At 40.9% G+C, this 23,384-nt stretch overlaps 1 protein-coding gene across 3 annotated transcripts in view; it reads right to left on the bottom strand.

Moving 5' to 3' along the window:
• XRCC4 (X-ray repair cross complementing 4) overlaps nucleotides 1-23,384 on the bottom strand; it is a 138,421-nt gene that overhangs the window by 47,837 nt on the left and 67,200 nt on the right. For all 3 annotated transcript variants that reach the window (XM_048503764.1, XM_048503765.1, XM_048503763.1), the window contains one exon: nucleotides 16,209-16,392. In XM_048503764.1, coding sequence (XP_048359721.1) covers nucleotides 16,209-16,392 — 184 coding nt within the window. The remainder of the gene's footprint in view (nucleotides 1-16,208; nucleotides 16,393-23,384) is intronic.

Genomic DNA, 23,384 nt, shown 5'->3' with positions numbered 1-23,384 from the left:
TAAAAGCCCCAAAATAAGAATATTATTCGTGCTTTGCACATTATAAATAGTAACAGTGACTGTGAGAAAAACAACAAAACATTAAACTCTATTAAAAGCAACATTGTGACTGGGCTAAATCTTGTAGCAAAATCATATGCATGGCCATTTCCACACAAATCAATGAAATGTTTGCTCAACGTTTACAAAAAATGTTCAGCCCTCCCCCAAGGCTGCCATTTTCTGATCATTCTGGGTTTTTTAAAATTTATCCATGGATTTGATGCTTTGATGCTTCAAAGCCTTGTACTGCAAGTCTTCGTAGCTATAAAAACATCACCATCAAAATATTTTTTAAAAAACCTGATGAAAATAACCAGATGAGATGATGGAGCAAGTTCAGAAAATGGTGCCAAGGACTGTAGGTATGGGAAACATTTTTAACATGTAGAGAGTCATGGGAGACATTTTTAAAAGATTCTTACAGCAAGCCAACACATTTTGAAAATGTTTCAACAAAAGAACCACTAAAATCAAGGATGCATTTAAAACATTTTGAGGCTGGAAATAAAACATTTTGGGCTAAAAACATTGTAAAATTTGTTGGAGAAAACCTTTTATTTCCTGGCTCAAAATGTTTTATGTTGGTTGTGTGGAAAGGGCCTATGTCTACTCAGAAGCAATTTTCACTGTGTGCACTGATGCTCACTCCTAAGCCAATGATCCCTGGGGGATCAAAATTTGTCCACTTTTATATTTATATGACTAACTATTATGATCAAATCACTATTTCAAGGTGTATGCAAGAATTTTTAAAGTCAAGCCATTTAGTAGCTGAAAGTTAATATGTATTTGGGTGCTGCGTGGTTTCCGGGCTGTATGGCCGTGTTCTAGCAGCATTCTCTCTTGACGTTTCGCCTGCATCTGTGGCTGGCATCATCAGAGGATCTTCTGAGAGCATCTCAGAGCATCTTCAGAGATCCTCTGAAGATGCCAGCTACAGATGCAGGCGAAACGTCAGGAGAGAATGCTGCTAGAACACGGCCATACAGCCCAGAAACCACCCACACCCAAGTGATTCCGGCCGTGAAAGCCTTCGACAATACATAATATGTATTTGACAGGCACTCCACCCTCCCAATGAATATCAATTTGTTCCACTTTCTTTTATTGGAAAAAAGGCAACCAATAGGCACGATTAATGCCTACTGTGTGTGCGTGTATATATACACATACACAGAGACATTTGGCTTTGCCAATTTGTCTGTAAACATTTCAGAAACCCAGAAAAGAAACAAAAGTCAGGTAAATGCTAGTTAACCTGCCATTGGCTAACTTGCCAAAATTTCATGAAATGCTCAAAACAGTTCTGTTACATTTCTAACATGTGGGACTTCACACAAAAAATCAACTGGTAAGAAGGGGCAAACGTGAATGGATAAATAGCCTATGGTGGGAGGACAAGGTCTAGTTACATACATGAACTGACAGGTAATATAGAATGTATGGCAAACAAAAAAGCTGTACTCATGAATTTTGAAAATCTTTTCTTGTATTTAATATTTTATTTCCAAGGTTTCTTTTTTTTTTTTTTTGGTGAACACTAAATATTTTACTGATTAAATATTTGATGTCACAACTCAACAAGGATGATGAGCTATGAATGAAATACAATTTCAATTTGGACAGTCAATATTTAAGAGCCTCAGATGTTGTAGCTGAGGGGTTTTTTTTCATGCTATTTCATTCCAAACTCTGATAGATTCCGCTTACTATTAACTGGGCAATTTCACAGCCCATTAGCCCTAGTCAATTAAACAGGTGAGCAGCCTTATTGTAACACACATGAATTTACCCATTTGAGAAGCAGCAACAATGAACAAGACAGACATTCTCCAGAGATGAATGTGCCACCTACTCAATTTCTTATGCATCTGACCTTGCTTGCCAAAGAACACAATACAAAGATAGCCATTAACATGAATCGCACTCACTTCATTCCCCAAGGAAACACATTTTTAATGGCAATCTCCAAAAGCTAATCATTCATAAGAACAGATTATTTTACATGAATCTGTAGTTTGGATTCTAAGATCATTTTATTTGTGAATGTTTAGATTCCTTTATAAGAAGATATAAACAAAAAAATAATAACAGTTGCTAAGATACTGACAGGCTATTCAAGTTACAACCTTATCAATCATACAGAAATAAAACTAACTAGATAACTTCTTGTCTAACCACCTCACTGGATTATCTGCGTTCCAATAAACAAAAAAAATGTCAATTTTGGGGGAAAAAACACCAATCTTTCACCTAGCTATTGAAACATGAAGGCCCCTTCCGCACACGCAAAATAATGCGTTTTCAAACCACTTTCACAACTGTTTGCAAGTGGATTTTGCTATTCTGCACAGCTTCAAAGAGCACTGAAAGCAGTTTGAAAGTGCATTATTCTGCATGTGCGGAATGAGCCGAAGTGTTTATCAAACAGCATTAAATGTCAAAGCTTCCACAACCCTGATTCAATCCTGGATTATGTCTGCTGTTTCCAAAACGGAGCTAGTAGTATACATGTCACATCTATCAATTTTTAAATAAAATATACAGCATTTTTAACTGATCTGGCTACATGGCCAGTGAGTAAATCACTGGGTTAAATAAAATGTATAGCCAATTACCCTGTGTTTCACCTTGTCCATCATATGCCAAAAAGATTGTACAATCAAACAATTCCCCCATACATGAAAAAGAATTCCTGCTTGCTTCCCACATCTCCAAGTACATCAAACTACCTTAGTCATTTTAGATAATCATTTGGAGTGTAATATCATCTGAATAGGATTTTTGGGCAGTTCTCCATATTTCCTACATTGATTGATATATAACATAGATCTTTGGAATATCTTAGTCAATGTGTGTCACTGAGATTTCAATAGGAAGATCTCTTTTTTATTTATTTATTGTTATATTTATAAACCGCCCTCCCCCGAAGGGCTCAGGGCGGGGCGAAGGGCTCATTTATATATATTTATAGTCTAAGAATCAACTTCACTTAAAACACAGTATATTTTAGCCAAGAGTCTGCACTGCAGAAGCGATCTATCAAGTAATTGTTCAAAAATAATTAATGACCGGACATATCATAGAAATACTGCCTTGTCTGGATAAAAAATATCTTATCTTGCAATACTGACAGAGAAATCTAATGACGCATTGTTTTTAGCTAACATCTACAAATGATATCAATGGTTGTTGGCAGGGGATGATGGGAACTGTAGTCCATAATTGTATTCCATAACAAACTCGGAGGGCCGCGAGTTTGACACCAGTGGTTTAGAGCATTAGAAGTGATATGAAGTGATTAGACATCTTTGTAGTCATATGAAGATTTTAACAAGGTGTCTATCTTCTGCTGCTCATTTTTTATGTGGTGCTGCCTAACTCAAGAAGTTTATTCCCTTCCTACCTGTTTCTTCTACATCTTCTTGCACCACCACTTCAACACCATCTGCTTGTAATGATGGCAATTGTGGTGAGAAAGGCAGGCATTTGGCTGATGGAAAACGTTCTCATTTTCTTTCTGCTTCCTTTCTCCAGCACTGAACATTGTTGTGGCTTCATCTGTGGTCTGCCCAAGAGATTCTGGGAACTGTATTACTTAGAATGTATAATATACTCAGAAGCACCCATGACAGTTGCCGAACCAGCATCTCAGATACTGAAAGAAGGTGGGGAAGGCAGAAAAACCCATAAAGAAGGCATGCCTTCTACCCATTCATTAGCTGGTAGGCCAATTACAATGCTGCAGTCAATGCCTAACCACACAGTAAATGGAGAGAGAGGAAGAAAGAGGAGAAATGAATAGATAAATGAAGGATGAAGGGAATTCTCCCATATTCAATCAAGAGTTTTAACAACAGAATATGGGTCTGTAATGCCCTGCTTCTTCCTTCCAATTGTGTTTGCCTGAGAAGTGAAGAGGAATCTGTGTGCGTGGGAGAGAGCCCCCCTCCTTCTTGCTATTTGGGGTAGAATGCCATCACTCAAGCTATGCCATTTTTCTTTCTATCTGTGGCTTTAGGTACAGGTAAGAAACAGGTATTTATTTGTGTGTGCATAAACACACTGTCATACTTCCCATGATAAGCTAACTGTTTGTAGCCCGGTCAGTTTCTAGTCTATGCAAAGAATCACCAGTGAAGAGGTGAGATGATATTTTTTCTCAACAGTCTATTATAGACTAAGTAGGAACACAACGCATAAGATGCTAGCTAGGTTATTTACTGACTGGTGCTAATTTTGAGATCCCCTTCCCTGGAAGGAATGAAAGCCCATGGGAACTTTGAAAATAAAAGATGATCAACAGACATCACTCCATTTGTTCCCTGGAGTGTCACTTGAGTGATTCTGCCAGGATAGTCCTGTTTTCAACCCTTTCTGTCCCAGATGGGAAGGTTAAACTTTAATCTACCATGAAGCTGCAAGTAGAGACTTATGTGTGCCTTTTCTCTAATCAAATTAAGGTGCTCATTTCAAACTTTTTATGACCCACTTTCTATAACCAAACATATGTTCATATTGCTATATATATTTATTCATCTATTTTGCCAGTTCCTGAAAGGTGGGCAAATGGCCATCCACATCCTGCCTACAGAGAAAACTCACCTCCTCCAAGCCAGCAGTGAGAAATTTACAGCTCCTGTCCCAGAGACCTCCCTGACAATTAATTAAAAGATCCCACATCTCTCTATTATAACCCCCTCCCTTTTTATCTGGGATCTTTTGCAACCAATATGATTGTTGAAGTCCTTCGTCTTTCCAAGAAGGCCTTTTTAGGAAGTATTATAAAGAATCAGACTTTCTTTCATGGAACTCCCCCATCTGAAGTGCTAATTTATCTACCACTAAGAAGTAGATCCCTGTGCAAATACATGGTATTTATTTACTTACATGCTTCACTTATAGCCCACTTTTCTCATTGAAACTCAAGTTGGTTAGAGAATATAAAACAGGCAGACAGCAAACAACTCCCACTGTATAGTGTATTAGGGCTAGGATTATAAAACTAATCAATAACATAAACAAAAAAGGAGAAAAAACTATTTAAACACGACATACCATAACATACAAAGCACATAACAAAGATAGAAGACACTGCAATAAAAGGAAGGTGGTGCATACAAAAAGCATTCTAATAGACTACACATCTATCCTTTTAAAATTTTTATTTCCTTACATTTATTTCCCACCCATCACCAGAGTCCCTGGGCAGGACTCTGCAACTGCCTGCAACATTCCATTATACTCCAGTTCCAATCCTTTGTAAGAATGCACTCTTGAACATTTTTGTTTTATGAGTTCTTCAAAATGCTGTATGTGGGGGGCGGGGGGAGCCTCCACAGAGAATGCATGTAAACGGGCAATTGTAAGAGGCACTTCAGAATGTTTTGTGGTCTTGCACGTTTGGGGATCCAAGGAACTTAAGGGTTTTGTAGATGATAACTAATGCCTTGAATTAAACTCAGTAACTGAAAGATAGCCAATTCAGTGTCTGTAGAATGGGTGTGACACATGTGTTCCTGCTGGTGCCCTACATCCTGCACCAACTGGAATTTTTTGGGTGTTTTATCAAGGTTAACAGTTGTAAGAATTTGTTGTGAAGTCCCATGATCTACCTTCACCAGGAGACAAGAATTATGAAATATTTTTTCCTTAGCTCATAGATCAATCTAGGCAAAATAAATAAAGCCAAGCTTGTTAAGTTTGAACAGCTGATAAGGGGAATGGTAATGACTCACTGGTAAAGCTCCTCTGCAATTTGTTCCTTTACTTTGCATGTTGAAGGTTCCAGATTCAGTCTCTGGCATTTTCAGTTAAAGGACTTAAGGTTACATACTTTAAGAAAGAACTTTTCCCCCTGGGATACTGGAAAGCGGACAGTACTGAATTAGATAGATCAATGGCCTGACAGCTGTACAAGGCATCTTTGAATGTTCATGATTTAAATTTATGCAGGCAGTGAATTGATTTTTAAAAATGTTCAAGCTACTAGATGTTTCCAATGAACAAACCAGTTCCTGCCTGTCAATTTTTACCTTTCATCCATCTAACTTGCATACTTTCATCTACAAGTCTTGCTCTGAGTCACTGTATCTGTGGCTCAGTAGTAGATCACTTGCTCGTGGCATGCATGAGAGTCCAGGTTCAGTCCCTGGGATTGCCAGCTTTAAAATGTTCAGGTGGTAGGTGATGTGAAAGACCTCTGCATACGATACAGGGCCCTCAGAACTAGGACAAAGAGGCTTAGAGACAGCTTCTACTCTAGAGCTGTGGCTATGCTAAACTCCGCTGCTTCATATTGATGTATTTGGGGCTGTGTAGGGATGGGTGGAGGAAGGGGAAAGTGAGGATGATGTATGAGTCTGAAATTGTGTGCATCGAGGACTGCTGCTGTAAATTTCGTTGTGCGTGCACAATGACAATAAAATGCTTATGCTTATGCTTATGCTTGAGGCCCCAGAGAGCCATTACTGAACCAATACTGACTTTGATGAACCAATGGTCTAGTTCAGTAGAAGGCAACTTCACATGTGCTCCCATGCCTATTAACTAAAAGTGAGCAGCTAAAAGTTGGGGGCTGGGGGGGGGAGGAGTTAAGAAAGAAAAGAGCTCCTGTCTCTTGCTTTTTTTGAAAGCCTGCCTGAAGGGAAGGAAAGGGTAGGAAGAGAGCTCATTCTTTTTTTCAGTCAGTTGGCAAATTCACTGGTTTTTAACCATTATACTGGCTAGGCCTGCAGCCTTTGGTCTGAGGCTAATATTGTCATACTTCCAAAGCCCAGTTCTGCAATGAATCCACAGGAACAGCTCATGTGTACTATTCAGGTCCTTCTAAGACAGGGGTAGGGAACCTGCGGCTCTCCAGATGTTCAGGAACTACAATTCCCATCAGCCCCTTTCAGCCAGTGGCCATTGCTGAAGAAAGAACTGATAAGTGAATTCTGAGCTCTGAGCACCTGGGACTATTCTAAGACTCGGATTCAATATGGGAAACTGTGAGCCACTGACCATCAGAAAGGGATGACAGGCAGAAATATTCCCTTAGGAATAAACCAATCTTGACTAGTACAAAGCATACCAGATGAACCCACATCATTAAAAATATTTACATCAATACTAACATTTTATTTGCAAGCTCAAGAGCAGCAACAGATATGCTTAAATGTAAGATCAGTCAGACAATAAAACCATTATTTTAAAGTGAATATTTTCAATGACAGCCGAATCAGAGGCAGTCAGCTGAGAAGCAATGTATCTCTTTTTCTCCTCACATTTAGTGATAATTTTCTGTTAAGGCAGTCCCATTAAAAACAGCCCAGGATGCTACATGTGTAGAAAAAAAGAATGCATTAAATGCAGCTTTTCTAGGGGGGCTTCCTTTAACATTAGTTCTGCCATGGGATCAAGAAAAACAAAGAAGATCCTTGCCTGCTCTTTGACCTGCTATGTCTACTATTTTCTCACATCACTGTAAGCTGAAGAAATAAGAAAGGGTTCTACAGATATACCCAGTATGGGTTGTATTCACCAAGATAATTTTCCCAACATGTACTATTTTTATATCTGCAATTACATTTCACAATGTTAGTAGAACTTGGCAGTATGCAAAACAACAAAGAAGAGTTGAAGAAAAGAGTTTGGATTTATATCCTGCCCTTCTCTCTTGTAAGAAGATTCAAGGCGGCTTACAAACTCCTTTTCCTTCCTTTCCCACAACAGACATCTTGTGAGGTAGGTGGGACAGAGTTCTGATTGAACTGTGACTAGCCCAAGGTCACCCAGCAGGCTTCACGTGTCTGACCGGGGAAACAAATCCAGTTTGTCAGATAAGAGTCTGGTGCTCATGAGGAGGACTGGGGAATCAAACCTTCAGATTAGAGTCCACTGCTTCTAACAACTACACCATGATGGCTCTCAAAGAAGCAGAACCAAGCCCCCTTCTGCACATGCAGAATAACGCACTTTCAACCCACTTTCAATGTACTTTGCAGATGTGTGGAATAGCAAAATCCACTTTCAAACAAGACTGAAAATGCATTATTCTGCATGTACAGAAGGGGCCCAAGTGATGACCATGGGGCAAAGCAGGGATAGAAACCCCACCCCCACAATTCTTCCTCCCCCTCATCCAAATTTCTAAAATTGCATTAATGGGTGAGCTGCTTTAGTAGTTCTGATAATTCATCTCCAATGGTTTTGTACAGTTGAGACTCAAACCTTAGAAACTCTTAAGAGAAATCCTTATTTAAAATGCTGTTTGATACAGAGGGTCCCCTCCTGCGACAATGGCTATTTGTGTTAAATAGCTATAGAAAATACACTCTGCAAGTTCTAAAGATGCTTAAATTACAATAATTAAATCTTTTAAAGGCCAATGACATGCTAACATGTGGTTGTGAAAGAAAATAGTAGCTTTTTAAATTGAATGGCTGGAGTGTGAACTTCATACTCTCATTGGGCCATGGAAAAGGTTGATGTGTTTTAAAGTGGCATCTAATTTCAGAGAGTTAAACCTTTCCAGTAAAATATTACTTCATGTGAGACAGTAATACCAACGTCTGCATGGTCCTCTGAGAAAGCTGAAATTCAAGATAAGAGCACGGTTTTGCTACTTGAATCACTGGTTGTAGCAAACCACATTTTAAACAAAGGCTGAATTCAGTGTTTAAAAATGTGAGGCACTGGCAATAAATTAGAAAAAGAAAAGATATTGTCCTAGGGGAATTCATGATGCACCACAGACTTGCTAGGCTTTTAAGGAGGCAGGGGGTTATCAAATGAAAGGCTGTTTATGTCCGCAACACTTTTTGAGGAAAATCCTCAGCAACTTAAGCAAGACATTTCCCAAGAAGATAATATACACTACAGAAAAGAGGAGACACATATGGCCTGCACTTAAAATTCCCATAACAGTACCTTGATAGAGAAGCCCAAGGTCACATCCACAAAGGAGGGGAGATGCTAATTTTTATTCTGTAGACTTGTCTCCAAAAAGGGTTTCTACATTTGTGCTTGCTTTTAAGCCACTCCGGTTCTAAGGATTAATCGGCTGAAGCCCGAAAAGATAGGATTTTCTAGCTGCCATCAAAAATCCACTCTGATTCCTAAACATCACCTTTCTCAGTAATGATCAAGGCCTAGAGACTGCAAGACATTTATTGTCACTTCAGTATTGTCACTGAACAAAACTAGGTGAGCTGCGCCATTTCGCCAGTAGGTGAACTGGCATGATGATGATGATGATACAGTTCTTTAACTACTTATGGAGTCAACATTTCACTGTATGAAAGAAAAATCTTTATGACTCCAATGAACTCCTCCTAAGTATCACATGGTTCTGGGATTACGTACCCAATTCCCATTAGGTTACTAGTATGTCTAGTGCCTGTTAACTTTCCCTCTTCCCACTTCTGTTGCAAAACACTAAGACCTCTGAAATGTTCCCAGATAAGTTAGTGTATCCTGAAAACCATATGGAAGATGGGGAATTGGTAGAAATTTCCCTTGCCCCCTCTGCAACAAGAAACACTCCTCCATTGGAAGAACTGCCTGGATTTGTTTAGAATATTTATATCCCACCTTATCTCCTTGAACTCAAGCAGCCAATAAAGCAACAAGTTGCTATCACATAAAAACAACCTGCAAGATAAAAAAGCACAGCCAGTCTGACAAAAATATTTATTCCTCACCACAATTCCTTTGAAGCAACACTGTTTTTAAACAGCTTCCTGAATGCAGAAACTGAAGGTGCTTTCTGAACCTATTTTGGTAAGCCATTCTAACTGTCCGGTTCTTCCAACCTGAGTGTTGCCCGATGGACAGTACTAAGGAACAGTTACCATAAGGAGAGGACTATCTGAAAAGTGTTTGTGGGAATGTACGTGGAGAAGTAGTTTGATACAGTTAAGTAGAATAAATACCAGTCTTTTCATCGTTCACTTCAAGCATCTCATTATCACAGACCCACACCTGTCAGTTTTTCTTTCTTGTATTTTGAACCATCACATTTTCAAACTGGCTGTTGGCTATCTAGTATAACTAGTATAATTTTTAAAGATAGTTTTATTTTAGTCTGTCTGGTTATTGATGTTAGACTGAAAACAAATGATGGACAAAAGATCTTCCACTGAGTTTCATGGCAGAATGAGGATTGAAGCTCAGATTTCCTCAGTCCAAGTCCAACATTCCAAGGATGCCACACTGGCTATGTGCAGGCCTTAAAATTCTGCAACTTCATGTGAAAAAAATGCTTCTCTTGAGACTAGGGATGAGCAAGGGATCATTTTACATGAGAAGAAAGTACCAGAAAAGTAATGTTTTTTTTCATTGGGCAACAAACATATATGAAGAAGGGAAGAACAAATAAATGAATGCCATTCATTCCCCTCTCTTCCCTCTTCATTCTCTGTTTACCTTATTTATTTTACTTTATTTGCACTCAAAGCATTCTCCTCTGTTTTATCCTCACAACAACCCTGTGAAGTAGGTTAGGCTGAGAGAGTGTGACTGGCCAAGGTCATGCAGCAAGCTTCTACGGTACAAGTGGGAACTGAAATCCAGGTCTTCCAGATACTTGTCCACCACCATGAATCACAATACCACTTACACCACTCAATATACCAGTAATGAAAGTTGTTGCTGATCAGATTTCCAGTGGTGTAGCATCATATTAGCATCACTGGCAGGAGGTCAGTGGGCAGCAAAACCTGTGCCTCCATGCAAAGGAACAACAGCTGCCCGCATTGCCTCTGTGGGCTCCGGTTGCTGCCTGCATAGAGGCATGTGAATGGGGCAAGAAGGAGAGTGGGTTCCTTTATTCTGCCTGTAACTCGTTCTCCCTGTGCTGTGCAGAAAGGGCCTGAGTCAAAATTGTATAACAGCAAGAAAGTCTATCTTGTTTCAAGGAGTTTAAAAATCTGTAACAAACTGAAATGTTATCAAACAGCCAAAAGCTATCTAAGCTGTTTTATTAAGAACATCTTAACATTTGTATATAAGACTGATTCTTTCTCACCAAATTTCTCCCCGCCTTTATCCTATTCCCCTGAGGAGTTTAATAAAATTCTAATGTTTTATGGTTGAACTTTGAAAAGCCTCTAGAATGACAATCTCTTCAGATCAAACACAAATGAGAAGAAGGGGGGCGGGTGGGTTTCAGTTATACATTTACTTTAGTAAGGTACAGGGTGGGACAGTTGAATAATCCTCCAGAAGGTTAGGGAATATTCCTGCATATATGGGTCCACGGGTGTTAGAAGATATTGCAGCATGATACTTCCCTGCCTACAAATCACAGAAAGCTGGAGGGAACAGCAGTTATATTGACACAAGAAGGAGGAGCCCCATGATAGCTCTTTACCCACTGTTTATCATTTAACTTTTAGTAAACGTACCTGTGAAGGAGCAAGAGAAAGGCAAAAACAATGGTCAGCAACAGCTGTTTGCCTATTTATTTGACCAAGCTGCCCTGCAGCTTTCTTTGCCTGTCTGAAGGGCAACCTATCAGAATTCTCAGCAGGCATGAACTGATTGCTATCTTTCTGATGTGTGACAGGCATGCTAGCTGTACTAATTTGAATTGGGGAAAAATTAAACTCTCTTGTGTCACAGACTAATGTGTATTCCTCTAAAGATTTCAGTAGACAAAATATTTTTCCAATAATTTATTCATCTTACCTAGAAATGTATTCAACTACCTAGAAATGTAATCCTTTGGGTTCAGTTTTACAGATGGGGAACTGATCTTGAGAGTACTTTGCCCCAGACCACCCAGATAGTTCAGGGCAGAGCTGGGATTTGGACCTATGTTTCTCAGGTCCATATGCAACAAACAGTTCTCAGGACCACACTGGCTCTCACATCCAGATGCAGTCATGAGTCATGACCCTGTAAAACAGACTAAAGATCCTCTGCTGTAGCTAAGTAATCTTGTATATTTATTAGCACTTCTTGAATTAGTATGTAAAGTTCAAGATCACTTCCAAGGCTCCTGATTTATTAATAAAGGGGGATAAAGTAACAAAGGCCAAAGTGATTATCTCAAAAAGCTTCACAGATTCTAAAGCTCTCCCTCAAGACTCTTTTAGTCCCAATTCTAGGTTTTGTGTCTCCAACTAGCACTTTGGTCTTCCTTACGTACCAAAAGAGGTTATTGGACTTAACTTGATACATATGAATTGCTTCCCTGCTGAATATACAGGATGACACAAGAAAATCTTGCCAAGCTACTGTTACTCTATTCAGATTTAAAGCCATGATGTCTGTGTACATCACCAATATCACAATGTAGAATGTGTAGTGAAAACAGAATGTATAATATGTATCCTTAGACTAAAAAAGCAATTTAAGTTTTTTAAGCACTTCACATCTCTCTTTTGATTTACCTCACATCATGGAATATTTATTTTTAAGTACTGATGTAAACCCTTTTCAGAAGACTGAAGTATGTATTGATTCCATTCTACAAAGACAATTTAAAAACATTTTCTTGATACAAGTCATATTACTTAAAATACCACCTTCCAATATAGAACCCTAAGGCTGCAGTCTTCTGGGTTGCTTAAACATTACTTCCTTCAACTGGATTTAAATGACATAAGTAAGTAAGTAAGTAAGTAAGTAAGTAAGTAAGTAAGTAAATAAATAAATAAATAACTTAACCGTAAACAGGATTTCAAATAAATAACTTAACTGTAAACAGGCTTTATCTTCACTCTTCATATTTCACGGTACCCCTGCCATCCTCCCCCCACCTTCCCCTTCAGTTCCCCTGCTTGCCACCACCACCCCTGTGTAAAGAGAATTGGGGTAGGAAGTGGCTGCTGACCTTGCAGGAGGCCCTGCCCCCTGGGCCAGCTCCATATTCTTGCTGGTGCTGGCAGGAGACACCAGAATAGTGAGGGGGGCTGGTAGCATTGCCACGGTACCCCTGGGACATGCTCACGGCACCCCAGGGTGCCACAGAACCCTGGTTGGGAATCACTGTTGTAGTATAAAGGTTATGATGGGGAAAAATCCAATAGTACAATTTGGATCACCTCTACAACCTCTGTTCTGAACTACACGGAAAGTGATGATGCACAACAAAGGGCCAATATTATTTCATCACATCTGAGATATATACATAGTGGAAGCACAATGAAAAACCATGACTGGTCATTAAGTGAAAAAATCTGAGGAATCATTCAGCCAGTGCACTGCTTCCCCCCCCCCTCCCTCCCCCAGCGTTTACAGCAAACTATTGAGCTTCTTTTCACCTGAACAACAAACCATGGTACTGTTTTCTTCTCTCAAATCTAGGATTCTATTTGGGGAAAGTAGAATAAACCATCAGGTAATTTTGACTATGGTTTAGAGTCAAAATGAACTGGTTAATTTTCAAGCTGTATATGAAGATAAGTAGGAGAGGAAGGGAAGGGAAGGGAAGGGAAGGGAAGGGAAGGGAAGGGAAGGGAAGGGAAGGGAAGGGAAGGGAAGGGAAGGGAAGGGAAGGGAAGGGAAGGGAAGGGAAGGGAAGGGAAGGGAAGGGAAAAGTGTGGGAACTCACAGGTATTTTATTTATTTTATTTATTTATTTATTATACTTGTATACCGCCCTCCCCCAGAGGGCTCAGGGCGGTGAACAGCAAGTTAAACAGGATACACAGATAGAGCACAGATAAAATCAGTAAATATCAAAATTAATTAATAATAATTATGGCTCTATACTCATTAAAAACAAACCCCATTAAAATGCAGCATCCAAATACCAAGCGCAACAGATGGCGACCTACTATCAAATCCCCTAAAAGAGGGGGGAGGGGGTGGCAGAGTCCACTGATGTTATGGGGGGGGGGCTCAGTCACATAATGGAGCCGTGGTTTATCATTATGAACTAACCAAACAATTATCTGGATTTGATCCCATCTACTAAAGATACTTCCTTTCATCTAAATCAGGGGTAGGGAACCTGCGGCTCTCCAGATGTCAGGAACTACAATTCCCATCAGCCCCTACCAGCATGGCCAACTGACCATGCTGACAGAGGCTGATGGGAATTGCAGTTCCTGAACATCTGGAGAGCCGCAGGTTCCCTACCCCTGATCTAAATGATTGGTTAAATCTATGATTATTCTAGTTCAGATAAGAGGAGAATCCATAGGGAAGGGAAAATACCATTCTTTTCCCACACTAGGCCCCAATCTCAAATGGTCTCCCTTCCTCTCTTCTACTGGTTCTTCTTTTTTTTCATTCCCATCCATCTTCTTGCCCCCTGCTGGCTCTTGCTCCCCCACTTTCCAGCATTCCCTTCCCCCTCCTTCAGTTGTGCATTTTTTCCTTGCCTCTAACCCCATTAGCTCTGGCTTTACTTCCATCTTTTCTCTGCTCCCCATTTGCTGCACTCTTCCTCTCTCACCTGTTCTCATTTCCCCCCTCTGGTGATTACCACAGGGGGCACAGCATCATTGGGTGCCATTTTGGCTTACTGAGACATTTTGGTTTACACCATGTTAACAGAACTTATGTCCAAATCCTGGCTAGTCCCAATGTCCGGACGCGGCCGCTGCACCGAGCGGGACGCCCGGACTCCCCGACGATGCTGGCGGGCCGGGAGAGGCAGGGGCGAGGAAGAGCCCCTCGCCCAAACTGGAAGCGGCCCCAGAGACTGCCGCAACGGGCCTCGAGGAGGCCTTGACAGCAGCAGGGGTCAAAGTGCCAGGCTGCGAACCAGCCACCGCCCAATTCGAGGCGGCCTGGTTGGGGGCGTGGCCGATGGCTCAGGGAGTGCCGGAGGCTGCAACAGCCGAAGAAGCCTGGATGCCCAGGCTGACAGCCGGGGAGGCCGAGTCGGGGCGAAGCCACAGGGCCTGGAGACACCCCCAAGGGCGGGCAGCCTCTCAGGGCCAGGTCGGGTGCAGCAGCCGGCAGCTGAGCTGAATGTGGGGCAAGGCAGCCCAAAGCAGCTGGGGCAAGGAAGGGAGATGAGGTGAAAAGGATATAAGGGGGTGGGAACAAGAAGGGAGGAGGAGGTTGTTTGTAGTGGAAGGGAAGGAAAGGGAGGTGGAGGGTGTGAAGAAGGACGGAACAGAGCAGGGGGAGTTGCAAGGAAGGGGGAGTGAGAGCGGGGTGTGAAGGAAGGGGTGTGGGGGGAGGCAAGCCCTATGCACAGCCTCATCCTGTGACCAAACAGGGTGGGAAAATCCCCCAGGCTGGTCTCTGTCCTGCGAGGCAACAGGGCTGACAGCCGCATGTGCTTCTACCAAGACCCTGTGGGTGAACAGGGAAGGGGAGGAGGGTATAAAAGCCAACCCTAGCGGAGACTAGGGAGGCTGAGGGCTGCTGCCCAGGCAGGCGCCCTGTGAGCACGGTTGTTTCTTGGGCCCTCGGGTCAACTGGAAGACCTAACGTCTGGAGCAAATAACCCCCAGGTCAGGGAAGGTGGGAAGGACCAACTGCCCGAGGGCGCTGGGGAGGAGGTGGACCGCCACACCCGATGTATGGATTTTTAATCCATCTAGGAGGCACTCTTTACTATTACATACAAGGATGTGGTCTCAAACAAATGATCTCTAAGGAAGTTATACAAGATAAGTGAACAGACGTGTCAATTTATCAGATGTGTGATGAGTATTCTGAAATACTGAAAGACAATGTAGTATGGAAAATCTCTGCCTGCCTCTTGCACCTGGGATCACACTTGACATCCTGGTTTTTCGGACAAAACTATCAGTTGCATCATTATGATAGGATTTTTTGAAAGGAAAATAAAGATGTCTGTGCACAGAATGCCTGAGATATAGTAGTATAGTTCTACCCTGCACCTGGCATGATTACGGTATTGAAGCAATAAATTCAGGTTTGATCACCAAATCTTTAGAAAGAAGAAACGCTCCATACAATTCACACAACAACAATAACAGGTTTAGAGAAAAAGAGCACAATTAGCAATTTAAAAATTAAAAAGTAGAATTAAAGGGCACAACTGCTCCTGGCAAAAGGACAAGCAATAATTAGCGTCTATGACAGGTACCTAAGATTTGATTACCTATTAAGAAGCGCCCTCCATATGCTCAGTTGTACAGATGTTTATAACTACAAAAATAGGCTAATAAAAGTAAGCCTATACTGGTATGAATTATGAAGAAAATGATACATTGGGTTACTGATGTAAACATTAAAATGGTTCTAACCTTTCCTTTGCCAAAATTCGGTCCTTACATGATGCCACCTTTGGTTCTACTCCCACAGTTTCCTTACGTGATGCCACCTTTGGTTCTACTCCCACAGCTTCCTGGGTCCGTTGTCTTCTCTTTCTGCTTGGCGCAATATCAGCAATGTCCGGACTATTAAGTAGCGAGTCCCTCCTGGGTATAGCTGCCACAATAAAGTAGGGGGAGGAGTTGAAAATTAAAAACAATATTTCATCTCAATCATACAGCTGTATTACAAGTCATTTGTTCCTGGGCACATGCACTGCAACAGAAGAACGAATGTGGGAAGTGACCATCTGGCGCCATGATTGTTGGTCCACTACTCCTATCCACTTGTCCTACATCTCTACTGCTCCAACCCACCTCCTTTCATGGCTCCTTTCAACTTTTGTTAACCTTCTGGCAAACATTCAAAATTCCCTATATCTCTTAAACATGTCAAATGGAATCACTTACAATAAATTAATATGATTGCATAATTCATTCCAATGACAATGTTTGTGTTCAAAACCTGAACACTGGAAGATTTTAACCCAGAAGTCTGACCCTTGAACACATAAAAGAATACACGACATCGCAATGAGTGGCTCAACCTCACTCATTTGCCCTGCTGGTTGGAACAACTTTTTATTGAAGCAATTTATTTTAGAATCCACAGGCTGCAACTGGAAGAAATTAAAAGTTTGCTAGAGACAAAAGGAAATTCGTTTTCCAGATTTGTTCGTCTTCATCTCCAAACCAGCTGTACAGCACACAATGTCATTTTTATTCCTCCCCAGGTACTCATCTTTAAAACAGGTTAGTTTTTTCCCATTACTTTTGCCTGAACAGGACCATTCGATAGGGCCAATATTTATACTGCTACTAATGCCACGTTTAGGAAACATTAATTCAAGATTTTGAAGGCAGATTGTATATTTCCTTGCTAAACAGGAACTACTGACCTCAAGGGAACTTGCTCCCAAACAAAGTGAATGAAGGATTACAGCCTTACTTTTGGGTTTGTTGATTTTTATCCTACCCTTCTTCCAAAGAGCTCAGGATGATATTAACTCTTCGCACATCCCCTATTATCCTCACAACAACTCTAGGAGGTAAAAAAAAGCTGAGAGACTTTCCAGCATCACTCAGTAAGTTTTATGTCAGTGAGAATGTAAAGCTGGGTCTTGTTTATTAAAATTAAATTATCACAAAGCTCTCATAATTAACACCTGCATAGTCAGCAACATGTAAATGTGTCTCTGTTCTTCAAGCCTAAAAATCATGATGTACTGAAAAATTCATATTTGGAGAGCTATGCATGACAGAACATTCTATATGTTAAACATTTTAAAAGGAAATTGCCTTCATCCAGAGATCCTGGTTTGCTCAAATTCATACACAGCTCTGTTGCATGTGGGAGGATCCAGGTGTTTAAATGAAATGATCATGATTACAGAATAAATGGGATAGCTACTTCAGACAGCTGAGCAATATGTATGCAGTGGAGCTTTTGTAATTCACAGAAGTTCATTAACAAAGTATCTGCTTTGTTTTATATAGAGCAAAAATAATACTAAATTAATCCAGCATCAAACTTTGTAGACATTGGAAAATCAGAGACCATATAGGATCCCTTGACCTTACAGGTCCTCTTGGCTATGGATCCTTAAAATAAGCCCTTTGCTTTGTATTTCTGCCAATTCCCATGTCAGCTGCAATTCTACACACCACATTACAAATTATAGGGCATTCTCCTATTTCTCATGAGCCACGAAGAGCTGTAGCATTAAGGGGAGTAGGAAACTGGTTTGCATGTTATTTGGATCCAAAGGGTTATTCTTCTTTGATACACGGTTCTTTCTGCAACATTTTGTAGAAGTTGTTAGGCAGCCAAACTACAATTCCACAATATCTTCCTGAATAACTTAATTAATCCAGCACAGGAGAGATCCACAGACAGAGAGCTGATATCTGAACAGATGCATTTTTTTGGCTTAAAAGAAATCTGCTATAATACCTTTCTGAATAAGCAATGCAACTAACCAAGAAATGAAAGATAATCAAGGTTATGTTTGGTTTAAAACCAGACCAAATACTTGAGGTTGAGAATTTACTGCCTCAATGGGCATGCATTTTTCCACTAAATGTTCCCCATTTGGTAAACTGCCATGGAATAACTGGTATTTGCTGGCACACATTGTGGTACCTTGAAAGGAAGAATGAGGAGAGCTTTTATGCATTGGATATGTTATCTCAGAGTCCTCTTGAATGAATGAATGAATGAATGAATGAATGAATGAATGAATGAATGAATGAATGAATGAATGAATGAATGAATGAATGAATGAATTAGATAATTTACCTTGGTGTTAGTACTTGTGCTATGACTATGTGGGATAATACGCTCCTGCAGCCTAAATGTCACAGTAAGCCCATGATGGGTTTTGCTTATGCAAAGTGCTTCAGCTCCATTCAAACCAACACACTTGCCACATTTCATATCATTTCATTTATGTTTCCCACAGGTCTGATACTAAACATTTTGAAAATGGAGATGCATCTTCTCCTCAGGATTTTTAATGTGTGAACTTTAAATGCATACGTGTGAACATGCACTCATTTGAAATATCAAGTTAAAGGTTGTGAAGTATTAAGATCGGTTTGATGATAAAAGAAATCTGTACAAAGCAACAAAGCATCTAAGTGAATGGATACTTAGGTACAATACATTGTGTAGTGGTTAAGAGCAGTGGACTCTAATCTGGAGAACTAGGTTTGATTCCCCACTCCTCCACATGAGCTGTTATTTAGTGAACTGGGTTTATTTCCCCGCTCCTACACACAAAGCTTGCTGGGTGACCTTGGACTAGTCACAGTTCTTCTGAACTCTCCTATGTCAGAAGGTATCTATTGTGGAGAGAGGAAGGGAATGAGATTGTAAGCTACTTTGAGACTCCTTTGAGAAAAGCTGGGTATAAAACCAAAGTCCTCCTCGTCCTCTTCCTCTTAAACAGGAAGTAATAAGTGAAGGTAAGAGTAGTTCCCTGTGTAAACACCAGGTCATTACTGACACATGGGGTGATGTCACATCTTGACATTTACTAGATAAACTATATTTATGGTGTAGTTTGCCATTGCTTTCCCCAGAAGTAGGAGGAGAAAAAAGGCACTTTTTTCTGAGGGAGGGCAGAATATTAATAGTAATAATAATTGTTACTATTATTATTATTATTTTATTGATACAAACACAGTTATAAACAGCAGACAAGATTACTACGCTGGATTTTGTAGTACATCACATGTCGGACACTTCCCAAGCATCTAGGACTGTGTGATGTATCGATGAATAATGCGCCGAGTAGGGTGGCCTTTTGCAGCTGACATATGATGATCTTGTCAGCGCCGATTGTTTTTGCCGTCCAAGGTCTTTAGGCACTGCACCCAGTGTGCTGATCACCACTGGGACCACCTTTACCCGATTGTGCCAGAGTCTTTGTAGTTCAATCCTTCAATCCTCATATCATGCAAGTTTTTCCAGTTGCTTCTCATAAATTCTGCTGTCACCAGGTATTGCAACATTGTTTTCCCCAGAAGTAGTAGGAGAAAAAAGGCACTTTTTTCTGAGGGAGGACAGAATAATATCATCATCATCATCATCATAGATTTCACAGCTGCCAGATCTTTAGCTGGTTGTTGGCCTTCATTATTATTGTTGTTTGTTTGTTGTTGTTGATTTCACAGCTGCCAGATCTTTCGCTGGTTGTTGGCCTTCGTTACAATTCGAGCCTCACCCAGAGGCCTAGGAAGTTGTAATGTATCGGTGTAGTATTCGTGCAGATCCCAGCAGGGCTGCCTTATGAATTTGACAGATGTTAATTTTGTCAATTCGAAGATGTTTCAAGTGCTGCCCTAGTGTTTTCGGAATGGCACCCAGCGTGCCGATTACCACTGGGACAACCTCAGCTGGTTTGTGCCATAGACGCTGAAGCTCGATTTTCAAATCGTGGTATCTAGTGAGCTTCTTGTGTTCTTTTTCAATGACCCTGCTGTCACTGAGGACTGCTATGTCGATGATGCTCACTTTCTTGTCCTCGATCACGGTGATGTCTGGCATATTGTGTTTCAGCACTTTGTCCGTTTGGAAACGAAAGTCCCACAGGATCTTGACCTTCTCATTTTCCATTACTTTCTCTGGACAATGTTCCCACCAGTCTTAGCTGTTCTTATGTTGTAATTCTTGCATAAATTCCAATGGATCATCTTGGCCACTGAGTTGTGTCTCTGTACTCAGTCTGGGCAATCTTTGTGCAGCAGCTGAGGACATGATCTACAGTTTCATCAGCTTCTTTGCACAATCTGCATTTTGCATCGTCCGAGGATTTTTCGATTACAGCCTTGTCCGGTACATTCCTAATATGGCTTTGCTCTTGGGCAGCTAAAATCCAGGGAGTTCAGTTTCCTTTTTCAAGAGTACCAGTTGTTAACCACAGCCAGGTCTTTTGATTTGTCCACAGCAATGTCCTTGATATTACCCAGAAATTGGCTACATGCAGTGCTTTGTTATTGCCAGCTTTCGATCCTCATTTTAATCACATTTTTTCTATATTCTTGTTTGGTTTTCTGGGTCTTCAGCAAATGTCTGTTCTTCACTTCAATCAATGCCTGTTTTTGACTTTCCTTCACATAATCGGCCAGTGCATGCTTCTCCTCTTCCAGTGTTTGCTGTACTTGCAGTAAACCTCTGCCACCAGATCTCCGGAGAAGGTATAATCTATCAATTATCACTAGTGAGTGTAAAGCATGGTGCGTTGTCATAAGCTTCCGAGTTTTTCTATCCAATGAATCCAACTCAATACTGTGTCCAGCTGATGATTCCCGCGATTAACACTGTTGGCGGGTATGGCCTTGATGTTGATGGCCATGATGGTATTCCCACCGTTTATTTTGGGTGCAAAATTTTCCTGACCCTCTGGGTGTAATCTCTGCGGTTAACAGTCACCACTTGCCCGATGCTTGATGTTATCCAACTGCAAAATGCCCAGGTATTTATAAACTGCACTAACTTGGTTGCGCCGGTAGAGTTAGCCATCAGGCGTTTCAATCCCATACACTTTCCGGTGATCTTGCCCCTCTTTATTGCCGCGATAGCAGCACTTTTCCAGGCCAAACTTCAGCCGAAATATCTACAGTGCTGAATATTCGGACTATGTTTGCTAGTGACTGGATTTCTGTGTGTGATTTCCCATACAACTTCAAATCATCCATGTACAGCAAATGTGAGATTTTTTCCGAGTCTTTGGCCATTTGATAGCCCAACTTTGTTTTCTTTAAAATTACTGTTAGTGGGATCATGGCAATGATAAACAGTAAAGGTGATAGTGAATCACCTTGGAAAATTCCTCGGTTAATGTTGACTGTTCCAAAGTTTTCATTTCCAACTGTCAGTTCAGTTTTCCACTGTCTCATCACTTTTTCAGTAAATACTAGAATGTTTTTGCAGACGCCAATTGTTTCAAAGCATTTCATGATCCAACTATGGTGCAGTGAGTAAAATGCCTTCTTGTACTCAATCCAGACCATATGCAGATTTGTTCTTCGATTCTTGCAGTTCTCCATTATCATTTTGTCTATCAGGAGTTGATCTTTTGTACCCCTGCTCCTTCTTTTGTTCCCTTTTTGCTCCACTGGCAGGATGCTATTTGCTTCCAAGTAGTCCATGCTGTTATCTGCTACTATTGTTGTTGTTGTTGTTGCTATTGTTGTTATTATTGTTGTTATTAATGTTGTTGTTATTTAGATCCTTATTCCCCACACATTGCAGATGAGGAGAAATGAAGCTTAGATGCAGTGGCTTGCCTAAAACCATGTAATGAGGTCATGGATACATTTTCACACACACACACAAAAAGAGACTAAACTCTAAAATCATAGACTACTGCACTGGACTGTGGACGCACTCTGAAGTCTAGGTTTGTGCTATGGAGATTCAGTATAGTCCTGATGACATATTCTACTCACTAAACAACAGGAACTTAGTCAACACCTACATCTGAAGGCAGACTCCATGGCCAGAAGTCCTCCTGGGACAATCCTGCCATCTCCCCCAGGAAAGGCCCATAGAATGTCACTCCTAAATATACAATTACTAGCAGGATACCCATGCTTCACTATGGAGATTATAAAAAATGCCCCCTCTTCTTCCCTCCCATCCCTTGCATGCCAGCCCTCACTCCCTCCCCTTCCCTTGCATGACACCACTCCCTCCTTCCCTTCCCCCTCCCTCCCCTAGGGTTGGTGGGCCATGTCCAGATGCCGGACCCCCTCCCCTTCCTTGCATGCCACCCCTCACTCCTTCCCCTTCCCTTCCCTCCACTAGGGTGGGTGGGCCATGTCCAGATGCTGGGCCCCGTCCCCTTCCCTCCCTCCCTTGCATGCCACCCTTCACTCCCTCCCCTTCCCTTGCATGGCAAAAAAACTGAAACTACTGAAAAATACTAAAAATATGAAATGTACCTGATAAAATAACCCTTGAAGTTTGAAATGGCTTGAATTTATAAAAATATACATACTGGAAAAATACTGAAAGGAAATACTAAAGCGTTACAGCATAAAATACCACTTAAAAGGTTGCAATTTAAAGAATTACATTGCAAAAAAAATACAAGATCCTTTAAAAAAAACACTTTAGGAAATACTAGAAACATAGTGAAAATATAAAAGTGATCTGATAAAAATACCGTGAAAGTTTCAAATGTAATGAATTCATAAACACCATTAACTATTTACAAACAGTAGGATGAGTTTCTGTCACAGGATAAAACATTAAAAGAGCCAAATCCTCACCACAGCCCCTAGCTTTACATGGTCTCACTTGGACCATACTAATAGCTTGTTCAGCATACGAGTTTTTTCATTTCTCCCTCAGATTAAGTGCGTCAAAACTTCCCATGTAAAACAATATTCTTGTTTTTTTTCTCTCTGGTTGAAGGATGACCAAGGCTGTCAGAGTGAAACTAACTCTGGAGCCTCTGAATGTCCCTCTCACATTGCTTCATCATCCCCAACAAGAGAGTATATCTGAAGAATGATGGCTGCTGAGTGGGGTCCTGCGTGTCAAGGCTTCCTATCCTGTGGTAAGATCTGACCCTGCACTTTGAATGTTGGCAGCGTGAA

The sequence above is a fragment of the Sphaerodactylus townsendi genome, linkage group LG07, assembly GCF_021028975.2.
Source record: "Sphaerodactylus townsendi isolate TG3544 linkage group LG07, MPM_Stown_v2.3, whole genome shotgun sequence".
NCBI lineage: Eukaryota > Metazoa > Chordata > Lepidosauria > Squamata > Sphaerodactylidae > Sphaerodactylus > Sphaerodactylus townsendi.
This window is presented reverse-complemented; position numbering and strand designations above follow the sequence as displayed.